The sequence below is a fragment of the Acanthochromis polyacanthus genome, chromosome 2 (assembly GCF_021347895.1).
Source record: "Acanthochromis polyacanthus isolate Apoly-LR-REF ecotype Palm Island chromosome 2, KAUST_Apoly_ChrSc, whole genome shotgun sequence".
In the NCBI taxonomy this organism is placed as follows: domain Eukaryota; kingdom Metazoa; phylum Chordata; class Actinopteri; family Pomacentridae; genus Acanthochromis; species Acanthochromis polyacanthus.
In genome coordinates this window covers 28,946,124-28,959,312 of record NC_067114.1, presented here as the reverse complement: position 1 = coordinate 28,959,312, position 13,189 = coordinate 28,946,124, and the positions used below count along the sequence as shown (strand labels likewise).

At 40.2% G+C, this 13,189-nt stretch overlaps 2 protein-coding genes across 2 annotated transcripts; both read right to left on the bottom strand.

Moving 5' to 3' along the window:
- Positions 1-444: 444 nt before the first annotated feature.
- On the bottom strand, positions 445-1,617 carry LOC127537721 (stonustoxin subunit beta-like; the record flags this gene model as incomplete). Its single annotated transcript, XM_051960833.1, has 1 exon — positions 445-1,617. A coding segment is annotated over one exon (633 nt), but the record flags the coding sequence as incomplete, so codon positions are not given.
- Positions 1,618-4,626: 3,009 nt separating this feature from the next.
- LOC110957411 (ribonuclease inhibitor-like) lies at positions 4,627-12,932 on the bottom strand. The gene is made up of 6 exons (XM_051944863.1): positions 12,924-12,932; positions 12,581-12,798; positions 12,295-12,468; positions 5,761-5,934; positions 5,470-5,643; positions 4,627-5,126 (listed from the first exon to the last, which is right to left on the bottom strand). The coding sequence occupies exons 1-6, from the start codon at positions 12,930-12,932 to the stop codon at positions 4,949-4,951; spliced, it is 927 nt and encodes a 308-aa protein (XP_051800823.1). The 3' UTR covers positions 4,627-4,948.
- Positions 12,933-13,189: the final 257 nt, after the last annotated feature.

Here is a 13,189-nt window from a genome sequence, read left to right as displayed (position 1 = left end):
TTGTGTGGGCAGTTGCATTAAATTAGACCTTTTTCCAACAGATTTTCTTTCCACACCATAAATGAGAACCACTTTTAGTTTACTGTACAGAAATTTAGTGCGATTCTGGATAGTATTCACAAATTAGTAAAGTTTCCTGCGCCAAGAAACGTTGATCTATCAATGAATAGTTCATATGGATCAAACCTGAGAAACACTAGACGGTTTACATATGCAATGTGCACAGTACACACATTTACATTTACACTGTCTGATTTAAATACTGTCATTTTGCGTTCATTTATACTATCTAGTCCATAAGTTATTGGACGCAATTTTAATAATTTTACATAATCATCACAATGGATTTGAAATTAAGCAGTCAGGATGTGATTGAAGCGTAGACTATTTTTTGTATAGTAACTAACTACAATGGACCAATGAACTGAAGGCAGATCACACAGATGTCTTTTGAACATTTATTTCCCCTCTTGACAGCAGACACCATGAAAACTAGAAAAAAATGAAAGATATATACACCAAACATTTCAAACAAACATTGTTCAATTGTTTTAAAGTTTACCAAGAATGTGTCTGGAAGTAGATAGACTGAAACAGCAAATTTCTCAAGCTAGTTCCAGTCGAAAGACGGGTCCAAATATGCTAGCTTGCAACAGCAAAGGCATTAAGCTGTCAATGCAAAATCACTTCGGCAAATATTGCAAACTAATATGAAGCAAATGAAACTTTAAAGTGATAAATTGCGCCTCTTGGAAGGTGCAGAATAGTTGTTTTGTACATTGTAATAAGCAGCATTATATTTATTGACTAAACATTAATTTCAGAGTTGTCTTTAGCATCTTATTTTTTACACTTTTAATCAAACTCAATAACCACAATGAATTTAAACATGACTGAAAGTATGACCGAATATAAAAAATCAAGCATTTGGTAAATATTTCAATAAGATCTGTCTTTAGGACAGTTACAGTCCCTCCATTTTAATTAGATGCTTGACTGCTGGATCACACCTGGAAGAGCAGACTGAACTTCTGTCTGACTTTGTTCACTCATCAAAGGACAAAGGACTACTGAGGGAGGAGAGCTATGTTTATGAGGAAAGACAGTCTCAAAGCCAAAGCCAGGGTAGAGAGGCTCAGTGAATCTGCAGTAGAAAGTACGGCGGTGGGTCAGAGTGCGGCCAAAGCCAACTTTGTAGAAGGACACAAAGCCAGCAGGCCAGTCCAGATACACTGCTACTACTCCAGTGCAATTGTGATTAATAAGCATGCTCATTTCCAACAAACGGTGAGTAACACGGTCTTCGTCACCATACAACAGACCCCAGGACTTGTCATTGAATTCAAACCTGCAGTCATCACCTTCTCCTCTCCTGCTGATTCCTCTGTAAGTCACCGCTACATACAACGATTCATTAATCTTGACTTCCCAGTAGCAGCGACCGGTCAGTTCGTTTGTGCAGAGCACCTGCTTAAAGCTGTCAAATCTGTCTGGATGAAAGTGATAAGGCTGGTCTTTGTCCACTAATGTCACCCGTCTGTTGTCCTCAGACAGAAGAAGATTTCTGTGAGCTGTGTTTGGGTCCAGTGTGAGTTCACAAGCATCTGATGGAGAGAATCAGACAGAATAAGGCAACAGGAAATACCAATAACGATCAGAATGACATGGTAGTTGACAACAGGCACGTGAGGTGGTGGTGGTTGGGGGTTTTGCAGCGGAATTCATTTGTGTATGGTGTATTTTTGCATGATGACTGCTGAAGTGAAGTGAGCATCCTGTGTGTGTGTCTGACTCTACACACACCTCTCATCATTTATAGCTGCTAGGTAACTACACAATGCGCTGAGAGGATAAAGTATGCCAGGCTTCTTTTTGTTTATGTTTCTGTTGTCATGGGCAAAGTGCATCATAAAGGTGTGTTATTTTACTGTCAGTGAGCTGCAGTGTGTTTCCTCTTTGTAGAGGCAATGAGGCATAGGTTATGTCATTTCACTAAAATTACATGCATTTCATATAATTTTGGACAATTGCAGTATAAATACAATAACAATTCGAAGAATCTGATTTGTGATTTTCTCAACCTCTCATTTAAAGATATCAGTACTTGTTTATAACATTTGTATATATAGACAAATGAAATATAATATGCATAAATATAAAATATAAAACTTTTATAACTTTGCTGCTTGTGCAAAGTGGAGAGTCATTTTTAACTTTATTATTAGCTCTATGAACAATAAAGGGCGGATTATGAATCAGCACCATGGAGCAAATCCATTGCTATACAGTATATGTCTGGAAAAGGTGAAATTTAAAAAGCAAGGACTCCAGGAAGTGTAGCCACAGTTGAAGAGTTCAGTGTCTAATGGTGATCTAAATTCAACTTAAAAATAATAATAATTTGTGAGCATTGCTGAAGGGCCTGATGGTGGCCACAGCAGTGTTTGAACCACTGATCTTCTGATCAGTAGTCCAGAGACTCAGCCACTGCTTCCATGTTACAGTCTGCATGAATATGAGTTGCTACAATTCAACCAGTTATATTGTAAGGAAAGTTTCTGTATGGTGTTTCAAATCTGTGCTCCATGTGCCCCCTTTTAACTTTGAGCACCTGCCCCTCCAAAGGTCTCTACACGGCCCTGGTTTATAGTTTATGTTGTGAACAACACACTTTTCTCCTACTGTATCTTGCCAAGAACTAAGCAGGCAATCCTAAAGACCGTTGACCACTCTAGTGACATGAAAAAATACAGAAGTAAACACAGTTTTGTTGCTGCAGTCAACTGAAGTTATTAGATGATTCCATATAACATGAGAGCTGCTTTATTCTCATCAGTGTAATAAATATACTTACACTTCCACAGACCCCGTTTTAACCTGTGAACTCCACCATAGTCCACACTGAAAGAATAAACAGTCAGGAAAGCATATCCTGAGGGGCTTAATGCAACAATGAAAAAAACAACAACCAAATTACAATGATATCTAAGAAGGGTATAGTGAGAGTATGCAGCAAAATTGCACGTATTAACCTCAACAATCTCTCTGATGTATATAAGCTCAGAACCCTAAATAAGGCCCGCACACTCCTCACTGACCAGAGCCACCCCTTGGTTGGTGAGTTTGTGCTGCTCCCATCAGGCCACAGGTACATCCTGCCAAGATGCAGGACAAATAGACTTAAACATTCTTTTGTCCCTGCTGCACTTGTCCTGCTAAACAAGTGACTGATTAATCTGTTCGTCCTATTTATTGTTGTTGTCTGTGCTAAAGCATGTTTATTTAATGTATGAAGACACTTGACCTGAAATTGCAGAAAAAAAATACAAAGTCCGAGTAGGAAAAAGTTAGATTTTTTTTTTTTTTTTTTTTTTTACTGTGGACACCATAAACATGTGTAATGAATCCTTTTCAGAATTTATAATGTAAATACAAATTGTTTATGTCATAAAATAATGCACAAATTTAGCAGTCAACACAGTTATATATCACTATATATATATATATATATATATATATATATATATATATATATATCAATGAATTTTTAAGCACTTTTGCATAAATATTTACAAAGTCATCAGGAGTCACAATAAAATTTTACATAAATCAATTTGTGCGACTCCAAAAAGCTTTTTCTGTCCACCAGTCTCTACAATGGGCTTTAGGATCATGGGGAGAATCTGGAGCCCCGGTGTTCTCAATTGCTAGAATATGTTTATTATTATTATTATCATTATTATTATTATTATTATATCTGAAGCAAAGTCTTCAGCTTCTGCATCTTGTGTCTCTGTATCTGGCAGAGAGAGTGATCTGTGGTCAAAACCAGTGAAGGACCTGCTGCTCTCTGGGCAGAGCTGACAGCTGCTCTCCTAAACAGTTAAAATTATCCCCAGACTAAAAAAAATGATAGAAAGTTCCAAATCTCTCCTCTGTGTATTTCTAAAATATTCCACTCTCTTACTAGTAACACAGAGACACTCTCACTGGAAGCGTGTCTGTGCGGCTGCTTCCAGTCAGAGCGTCTCTGTCCCCCAGCCGCTCCCAGTCACCTGAAGTTCGCTCAAAAGCACAGCGTTTTTATTATTGATCATAAGTCCGGTTTTACTCTGCCGATCTGCTCTTAAGTTATTCTGTTGCTCACTGTAATGTTAGCAGTAGTTGTGAGATGTAGAGCACTGGGATGTTACAATTACAATTTCGGAAGAGTTTTCTGCATTTACCATCAACACCTGTTTTCTGTCCGGAGTCTCACAGGAGAAAACTTTCCCTCTCAGGTGTGTGTGAGGACAGCTTCACTTCAGAAGCTCTGCCTCTGTTGCTTAACCAATCAGAGGGCACTGGGTGGATAGCAGAGATAGAAGGCAGGAGAGAGAGAGGCGCGGCTGCATCCGAGCCGAAATAACCAAATTTTAAATTGATTTCTTGATATGGCCCGATGGATTGAAAACAGGCCGTTGCCGATATGTCAATTTCCAAATATCGGCGCCGATAATTGGCCTGATTGATAATCGGTCAACCTCCAGTATTTAGCATCTAATGGTCACTATTATAATCTATTTCTATATAAAAACTGAAGCAATAAAGAGCATTTATTACAAATGATGTTTTAATATAAAGCTAAAGTCATTGCTAAACTTTAGCATTAGGATGTATTAGTATTTTTGGCTGCAAATGTATTCACTAGAAGTACAAAGTAAACCTTGAAATCAGCATTTACGGGTGTACAGATAGCTCAACAGGTTAAGCAGGCAACCAATGTACAGGGCCTGGTCCTGGACGCAGCGGCCTGGGTTCAGTTCTCACTCCTTTCTTGTCTGTCTCCACTGCATCTAGCCAATATAGGCAAAAAGGCTAAAAAAAAAATCAGCATTTACCCTCCAGCGCCAGACCCAAGTTGTAATGAACATAATGACGTACTGCACTAAAGACTCCACTCCAAGCCTTACTTCAGTGTTTCCAGTCTCCACTGTGGATCCTCCAGTCCAGCTGAGAGCAGCTTCACCCCGGAGTCTCCTGGATGGTTGTAGCTCAGGTCCAGCTCTCTCAGATGGGACGGGTTGACTTTCAGAGCTGATGCCAGAGAGGAACAGCCTTCCTCTGTGACCAGGCAGCCCGACAGTCTGTAAAGAGAGGCCATTCAATGTCGATTAGGTGTTCCAGTAAATCAGCACTGAAGCACATTTAATACTATTCCTCAGGATTATTCTTACAGATTCTTCTGACACGACTTTTAACACCAAACTCATCCTGCAGCTTTCAGAAAACCCAAACTAATTATATATCAGAATGTGCAGGTCAATCAGAAATGATGTGCTGTGACTTTTGGTAGCTATTCATTTACAATATTTATTAAAATCTCCATTACAATGAATGGGACAGCTGTGGTGTATGCTGATGCAGGTATCGTATCGTAACTAGATGTGAATCCATGAGGAGAACTTAAACAGTGACGTCTGTTCTAACCTGAGAGTTTCCAGGATACACTGAGGACTCTGGAGTCCAGCAGAAATCAGCTTCACTCCTGAATCCTGCAGGTCGTTGCTGCTCAGGTCCAACTCTTTCAAACTGGAAGTCTCTGAGCTGAGAGTTGAGGCCAGAGGTTCACAGCTTCCCTCTGACAACAGACAGTTAGTCAGCCTGAAGAACAGAGTGATGGTGACAGAGAACCTGCATGTGTTACTATTTATACCATTATATTCAGTTCTTGAAGAAGACAACAGTTTTTAAAAATATTAAATATGTCCCTTTGCAGACCTGAGAGCTTCCAGCTTACAGCATGGACTCTCCAGTCCAACAGAAAGAAGCTTCACTCCAGAATCCTGCAGGTTGTTGTTGTTCAACTCCAGCACTCTCAAGCTGGAGGTCTGTGAGGCGAGAACTGAGGCCAGAATATCACAGCTCTGTCCTGACAGGTTACAAGAAGTCAGCCTGGAGAAGAATGAAGTGTAGAATAAGCAAACAAAAGAACTGAAAAAAAAAAACACGTTATTAAATCTTTGAACTAAAAATGTAGGTAGTGTCTACAGATACGGACCCGTACCCGCAGCCTGTGGCCTACGGATACGGCACATTCCCTTGTCATAAATATTAATGAGACGTACATGAATATTAATGAGTCGGCTGATGAACGCGCTTTGTGATTGGCTGGTAATCCGACGTACATAAATATTAATGAGCCGTTTTGGTAATTCGAGTGATGAAGGCGCTTCCGTGATTCGAGGTGAATCTGCGTGCCGAGCCTGTCATGTCAGTCATCTGCAGTTCTCTTTTCTATCATGCATAATGTCTTATAAATATCATTATCTGACTTTTTCACGGACAGCGATTTGGGGGTTGAAATCAGCACTACTATTAAAAATAGCAAAACTTTTTATTCACGTGACCCTGTTCTAATAAAGCACAAACAGCAAACAAAACAAATGGCGGAACTAACAGCCAGCAAACTACAAGTATTTTTTTACCTTCAAAAGTAGCGACAGACTATTACATATAACAACCTAAACAAAACCCTGACGTATTTTCTACGTCTGTCAACACAGACACTGTCACAGTCACTTTAATGTTAGCGGACTCTGTTGAATGGCTAATTTACATCACCACAAACAAATCTCACAATATCACAGTAAATCGAGTTTGTGGGTTTTTTTTTAATTCATGCCGAATTAAAGAGCTGCTCCTCACCATTCACGAGTGTTTGTTTCATATTCGACATCCTTAACTTTATCTTGTAAATTAGTGTCCGAAATTAAATGGGAACATTTGCAATGGAGTTCGTCAGCCGCTTCCACCACTGAACGCGGTAAACTAATTAACAGGAACTGGACTTCAAACAATTTAGACACGGCGTCTGAAAGCGTAAAAACTGCAATGTCTAAAGTGTGAGAGGAGACGGTGTATTTTTGGTTAAATTATACAATGTTCGCCGTCAAAGTCATTCATATAAACTGCCTGTAATGTGCAGCAAATAGTAGTTAACTGGCGCCAGCTCTTCAGTGACCTTAACGGGTCCGTACCTCTAGTACAGATGCTACGGGTACGGGTCCGTACCCGTACCATCAACCAAAAATGTAAACCAATTTAAACCCCAATATGACTGGATTTACTCACTCATGGAGGTCACTACAGTGTACAGCTATTCAAAAGCTGTTTTCTTGAATGTGCACGAGTTTGATGGCATAGTTGCACATCAGCCACTACTGTGGCTCCTATTGCATCATTTCATGCACTGCCACTGATTGGTTAGCCATTGTAAATTAATAAAAATGAAAGAGTGAAACCAAGATGGCCAACAGGTAGCCAGAAACACCAAGTTGCTCAAGAAAGAAAAATATGGTGACATCAAGTAACGTGTAAGGAGTCATGCAATTGCAAAATTTTTCAGATATTGGTTTTAAATTGAGAGAAAATTATGATTGATCACATGCCCACTAAAGTGTACATCATGCATCATGAGCTATATTTCAACTACAATTCATAGGCTACAATTGGACTATTACTGCTGCTGTTCTTGAAAATATTTCATCTTCAAGAACTTTTTTTTGCTGTAAATAAACTTGTCAATATTTTTATTATTAGTAATATTATTAATAATAATACATTTTATTTATAGGCGCGTTTCAAGACACTCAAGGTCACCGTACAGAGGAAACACAGATAAAACGGATTCAAATATACAGTTTAAAAGATAAGAATTTTTAAAAATTTAAAAGAAGAAAATTTAGCAATTTTAAAACTGAAGGAGAAGGAGGAATGGAGGTCAAAGTGAGTATGCTTGTTCGAACAGATGGGTTTTGAGATTGGATTTGAAAATATTCAGTGTGTTGATGTTTCTGGTGTCGGGTGGGAGGGAGTTCCAGAGGCGGGGGGCAGAGCGACTGTTTTGGAGGAGAGGTAGAGCTGGGTGTCGCACGCATAGCAATGAAACTGTATGTTATATTTCCGGAATATGTGGCCAAGGGGGAGAAGATAAATGAGGAAGAGAACGGGACCAAGAACAGAGCCTTGGGGAACGCCGGAGGAGAGGGGAGATGGATGGGATGTGAATGTTTTTAACTGAATGAACTGAGTGCGGCCAGAGAGATATGATGTAAACCAGTCCAGGGGTGTGCCAGATAAACCAATAGATGCCAGTTTATGGAGGAGGATGGAATGAGAGATGGTGTCAAAAGCTGCACTCAGGTCTAGAAGGATGAGGATGGATAGAAGTCTGGAGTCTGCTGCCATCAGAAGGTTGTTGGTTATTTCAAGTAGAGCTGTTTCTGTGCTGTGGTGGGGACGAAAACCAGATTGGAATTGCTCAAAGAGGTTGTTATTGGAGAGGTGAGAGTGGATTTGGGATGCAACTGTTTTCTCCAGGATTTTTGAGAGGAATGGCAGGTTGGAAATGGGACGAAGGTTATTGAAATTGTTATGGTCTGAACCAGGTTTTTTGAGAATTGGATTTAGAGCAGCAGATTTCAGAGGTGATGGGACAGAACCAGAGGTGAGGGAGGAGTGGATGATGGCAGTGATCAGAGGTGACAGGGAGGGGAGACAGGCTTTGATCAGAGGTGTTGGGAGAGGGTTGAGATGACAGGAAGATGTTTTAGATTTTCTGATTAATTCACATACTTCAGCAGAGGAGGGAAGGTGGAAACTTGAGAGTGGCTGAGAGAAGGAAACTAAGGGATCGGAGGGGGATGAACTGGAGGAGGTGTGAGAGGTCAGTTGCTGGTGGATATTATCAATTTTTGCAGTGAAATAGTTCATGAGTGAAGTACAGTAGCTGATGGAGTAGAAGTGGGGGAAAGGTGTCTGGTGGGTGCAAGGAGTTATGAATGAGTGAAAACAGAGTCCGGGTGTTCCCATCACCTGCACTGATGAGACCTGCATAATATTGTGATTTGGCTATGTTAACTGATTCCTTATAGTGAAGAATGTGGTGATGGTACGTTTCCTTGTGGATAGTTAGACATAGTTTGATTGCAGAGTCGCTCCAGTTGTCGACCTTTGGCTTTGAGGAGGCAGAGTTGGGGTGAAAACCAGTCACCGAGTTTTTATGGGGGCAAGTGAGTCCAACAGAGTATGGAGACTGTTATTATAGTGGGAAACCAGTTCATCTGTAGTAGAGGTGATGCTGATGGCGGGGCGTGCTTTCATGTCCATGGTGAGAGATGTCAGGTTAATGTCCTTGATGTTACGAAATGTCATTGTACGTGATGGTTTGGTTGTGGAGATGGTCAGATTTAGATTGAATGATATAAACAGATGGTCAGAGATAGAGATATTTTTTGGACTCTAACTTCAAGTTTTTGTATACGTTTATATTTTGTAGTGCTCAGGAGCAGGGCATAATAGACAGGCCTACAGGATAGTAGATGAATTACCACAGTCAAGTGAGAAGAATGATGCCAGTAGAAGTGAGGAAGAACGGCTGCTAGAAAGGGAAAGATTAGTAAATAGTAGTAGTAGTGACAGTGGAGCTGAGGACACTGAGTCCGGAAAGGATGCTGAGGGAGACGAGGCTGAGGGAGCTGAGGATGCAAATGATGGTGAAGGAGTTTAGGCTGAGGATGCAAATGATGGTGAAGGAGTTTAGGCTGAGGATGCAGCACAAGATGTTATTATTAGTGTCATGCTATGTTCAGTTCAGCGACAGGCCCAATTTTGTGCCAGTGGTGTGTATGTTCTTTCTATTATGACCTGGCTAATGAAAAAATTTTTTGTTTGATTTTGATGTGTTTGAGTTTGGAAGAGTTTCCTTGCAGTAAAGCAAGCCATAAAAACATTCAGTGTAAGTTAGTGCTGGGACAGTGCACCTTACTGTGGCTGACAGTCGATGGATAATGAGCGAGAGACTTGGGAATCTATACAGGACAGTGAATTCCTCAATGGTGTTTTGATTATTTATGCATACATTACATTTTATAGTTCACATCACATTTCAACACACTATTTATCATTTTAATCATTTGTTTGTTAAATCCATATTTCTAAAAGAAATACATGCTGTCAAGCTAAGTGGACATATTAATATATTGTTTATAAAATGGGTTGAAAAAATAAAGTTCAACCTTTGTTTTTCATGCCTAAAGATGAATAAAAACAATTGGTGAAAAAAAATGTAAAAAATCTTTCGTGAGGTTACCATAATTCATGCATGAAAGGGTTAAGTGCATAAAGTCAAAATTACCAAATGTTCCATGAACTGACTGGTTCTTGCATCATCTAAATAAGGTTTGCAGCCGCAGTGTTGGATTTAAATTCAATCTCTGAGGTGTCTTATCAGTGAAAAGGTTTTCTACTGGTTTACCTGCTTAAAATTAAACGAATGTGAAAGAAATTTGATTGTCAACATACAGTGCCTTGTGAAAGTATTCGGCCCCCTTGAACTTTTCAACCTTTCGCCACATTTCAGGCTTCAAACATAAAGATATAAAATTTAATTTTTTTGTCAAGAATCAACAACAAGTGGGACACAATTGTGAAGTGGAACAAATTTATTGGATATTTTAAACTTTTTTAACAAATAAAAACCTGAAAAGTGGGGCGTGCAATATTATTCAGCCCCCTTGCATTAATACTTTGTAGCGCCACCTTTTGCTGCAATTACAGCTGCAAGTCGCTTGGGGTATGTCTCTATCAGTTTTGCACATCGAGAGACTGAAATTCTTGCCCATTCTTCCTTGCAAAACAGCTGGAGCTCAGTGAGGTTGGATGAGAGCGTTTGTGAACAGCAGTCTACAGCTCTGCCCACAGATTCTGGATTGGATTCAGGTCTGGACTTTGACTTGGCCATTCTAACACCTGGATACGTTTATTTGTGAACCATTCTATTGTAGATTTGGCTTTATGTTTTGGATCATTGTCCTGTTGGAAGATAAATCTCCGTCCCAGTCTCAGGTCTTTTGCAGACTCCAACAGGTTTTCTTCCAAAATGCTCCTGTATTTGGCTCCATTCAGCTTCCCATCAATTTGAACCATCTTCCCTGTCCCTGCTGAAGAAAAGCAGGCCCAAACCATGAGGCTGCCACCACCATGTTTGACAGTGGGGATGGTGTGTTCAGGGTGATGAGCTGTGTTGCTTTTATGCCAAACATATCGTTTTGCATTGTGGCCAAAAGGTTGGATTTTGGTTTCATCTGACCAGAGCACCTTCTTCCACATGTTTGGTGTGTCTCCCAGGTGGCTTGTGGCAAACTTCAAACGAGACTTTTTATGGATATCTTTGAGAAATGGCTTTCTTCTTGCCACTCTTCCATAAAGGCCAGATTTGTGCAGTGTACGACTGATTGTTGTCCTATGGACAGACTCTCCCACCTCAGCTGTAGATCTCTGCAGTTCATCCAGAGTGATCATGGGCCTCTTGGCTGCATCTCTGATCAGTCTTCTCCTTGTTCGAGGTGAGAGTTTAGAGGGACGGCCGGGTCTTGGTAGATTTGCAGTGGTCTGATACTCCTTCCATTTCAATATGATTGCTTGCACAGTGCTCCTTGAGATGTTTAAAGCTTGGGAAATCTTTTTGTATCCAAATCCGGCTTTAAACTTCTCCACAACAGTATCTGGGACCTGCCTGGTGTGTTCCTTGGTCTTCATGATGCTCTCTGCACTTTAAACAGAACCCTGAGACTATCACAGAGCAGGTGCATTTATACGGAGACTTGATTACACACAGGTGGATTCTATTTATCATCATCAGTCTTTTAGGACAACATTGGATCATTCAGAGATCCTCACTGAACTTCTGGAGTGAGTTTGCTGCACTGAAAGTAAAGGGGCCGAATAATATTGCACACCCCACTTTTCAGATTGTTAAGTGTTAAAAAAGTATAAAATATCCAATAAATTTCGGTCCACTTTACGATTGTGTCCCAATTGTTGTTGATTCTTGACAAAAAAATTAAAATTTTATATCTTTATGTTTGAAGCCTGAATTGTGGCGAAAGGTTGAAAAGTTCAAGGGGGCTGAATACTTTCGCAAGGCACTGTAAGTGGACAAGACACTGACAAATTGGTCAATGATATAAAGTGCTCCGAGTATGTACTGTTGAAAGCCCTTGTTTAAGATCTTTGGTTGCTCTACCGTGCTGAATAGTTTGTCCAAAGTCTGAAAGAAGTAATTGAGAAAACCTTCGGATTTTGGAATAATCAGTCAGTGTGATGACGTACAGCTCTGCAACACGAGTTAAAAACTTTGTATCTGTGCATACTGACTCACAATCCATTCTCAGAGATCTTTATGTGTGTTTCCATTTAAGCATTACTCCAACCTTTCTAAGATGTTATGAAAGAATATGGGAACCAGCTGACCTGAGTGTCTCCAGTTTACAGTGTGGATTCTTCAGTCCGGCGGTGAACACCTGCACTCCAGAGTCCTGCAGGTTGTTCATACTCAGGTCCAGCTGTCTCATGCTGGAGGACCGGGAGCTCAGGAAAAAGGCCACAGAGTCACAACCTTTCCACGTCAGCGCACAGTCAGTCAGTCTAAAAAAGAGGAAGTGATGAAGATAAACATCAGCTTTCTAGGTTTCTATGTATTAAACCAGGTGATACCAAAGTCAGGATTTAGGATGTGGATGTCATGAGGACTGCTGACCTGAGGATTTCAAGTCTACATCGTGGACTCTCCAATCCCAGAGACAGCTGCTGTATTCCTGAGTCCTTCAGCTCGTTTCTAGTGAGGTCCAGCTCTTTAAGACTGGAGGACTGACAGCTGAGAACTGAGGACAGAGCTTTACAACTTTCAGATGACAGATTACAGCTACTCAGCCTGAAAATTAAGATGGAAGAAAATACGTTTTGAACCAGTGCAGTCTAATGGAAAATTTCACACAGTTATTTCTTTTAAAACTCTTTTTGAACAGTGTTTCTTCTAAGACTTCCATTTCGTTAAGTGACTCATGAAAACTAATTGCATGATGATAATAAAGACACTTGACCTTGACCATTATTATTGCGCGGTTTAATATGAGTATGCTTTAAGAGGCTTAGAGAAAGTGCTCCCATGATTACTGTCACTGAGGTGAAAGAAAATTCAAACATTGGAACAATGTTCGTCTAAGATGCTTCGTGAAGCTTGCATGTTCCTTTGCATACTGTCCTCATTACCCTCAATCTCTTATACAGAGGCAGTAAGTGCAGGGTTAGTACTAGTTTTAGAGACACAGTACTATTTCATGGGACATACGGCAAGTTGAAATTTGAC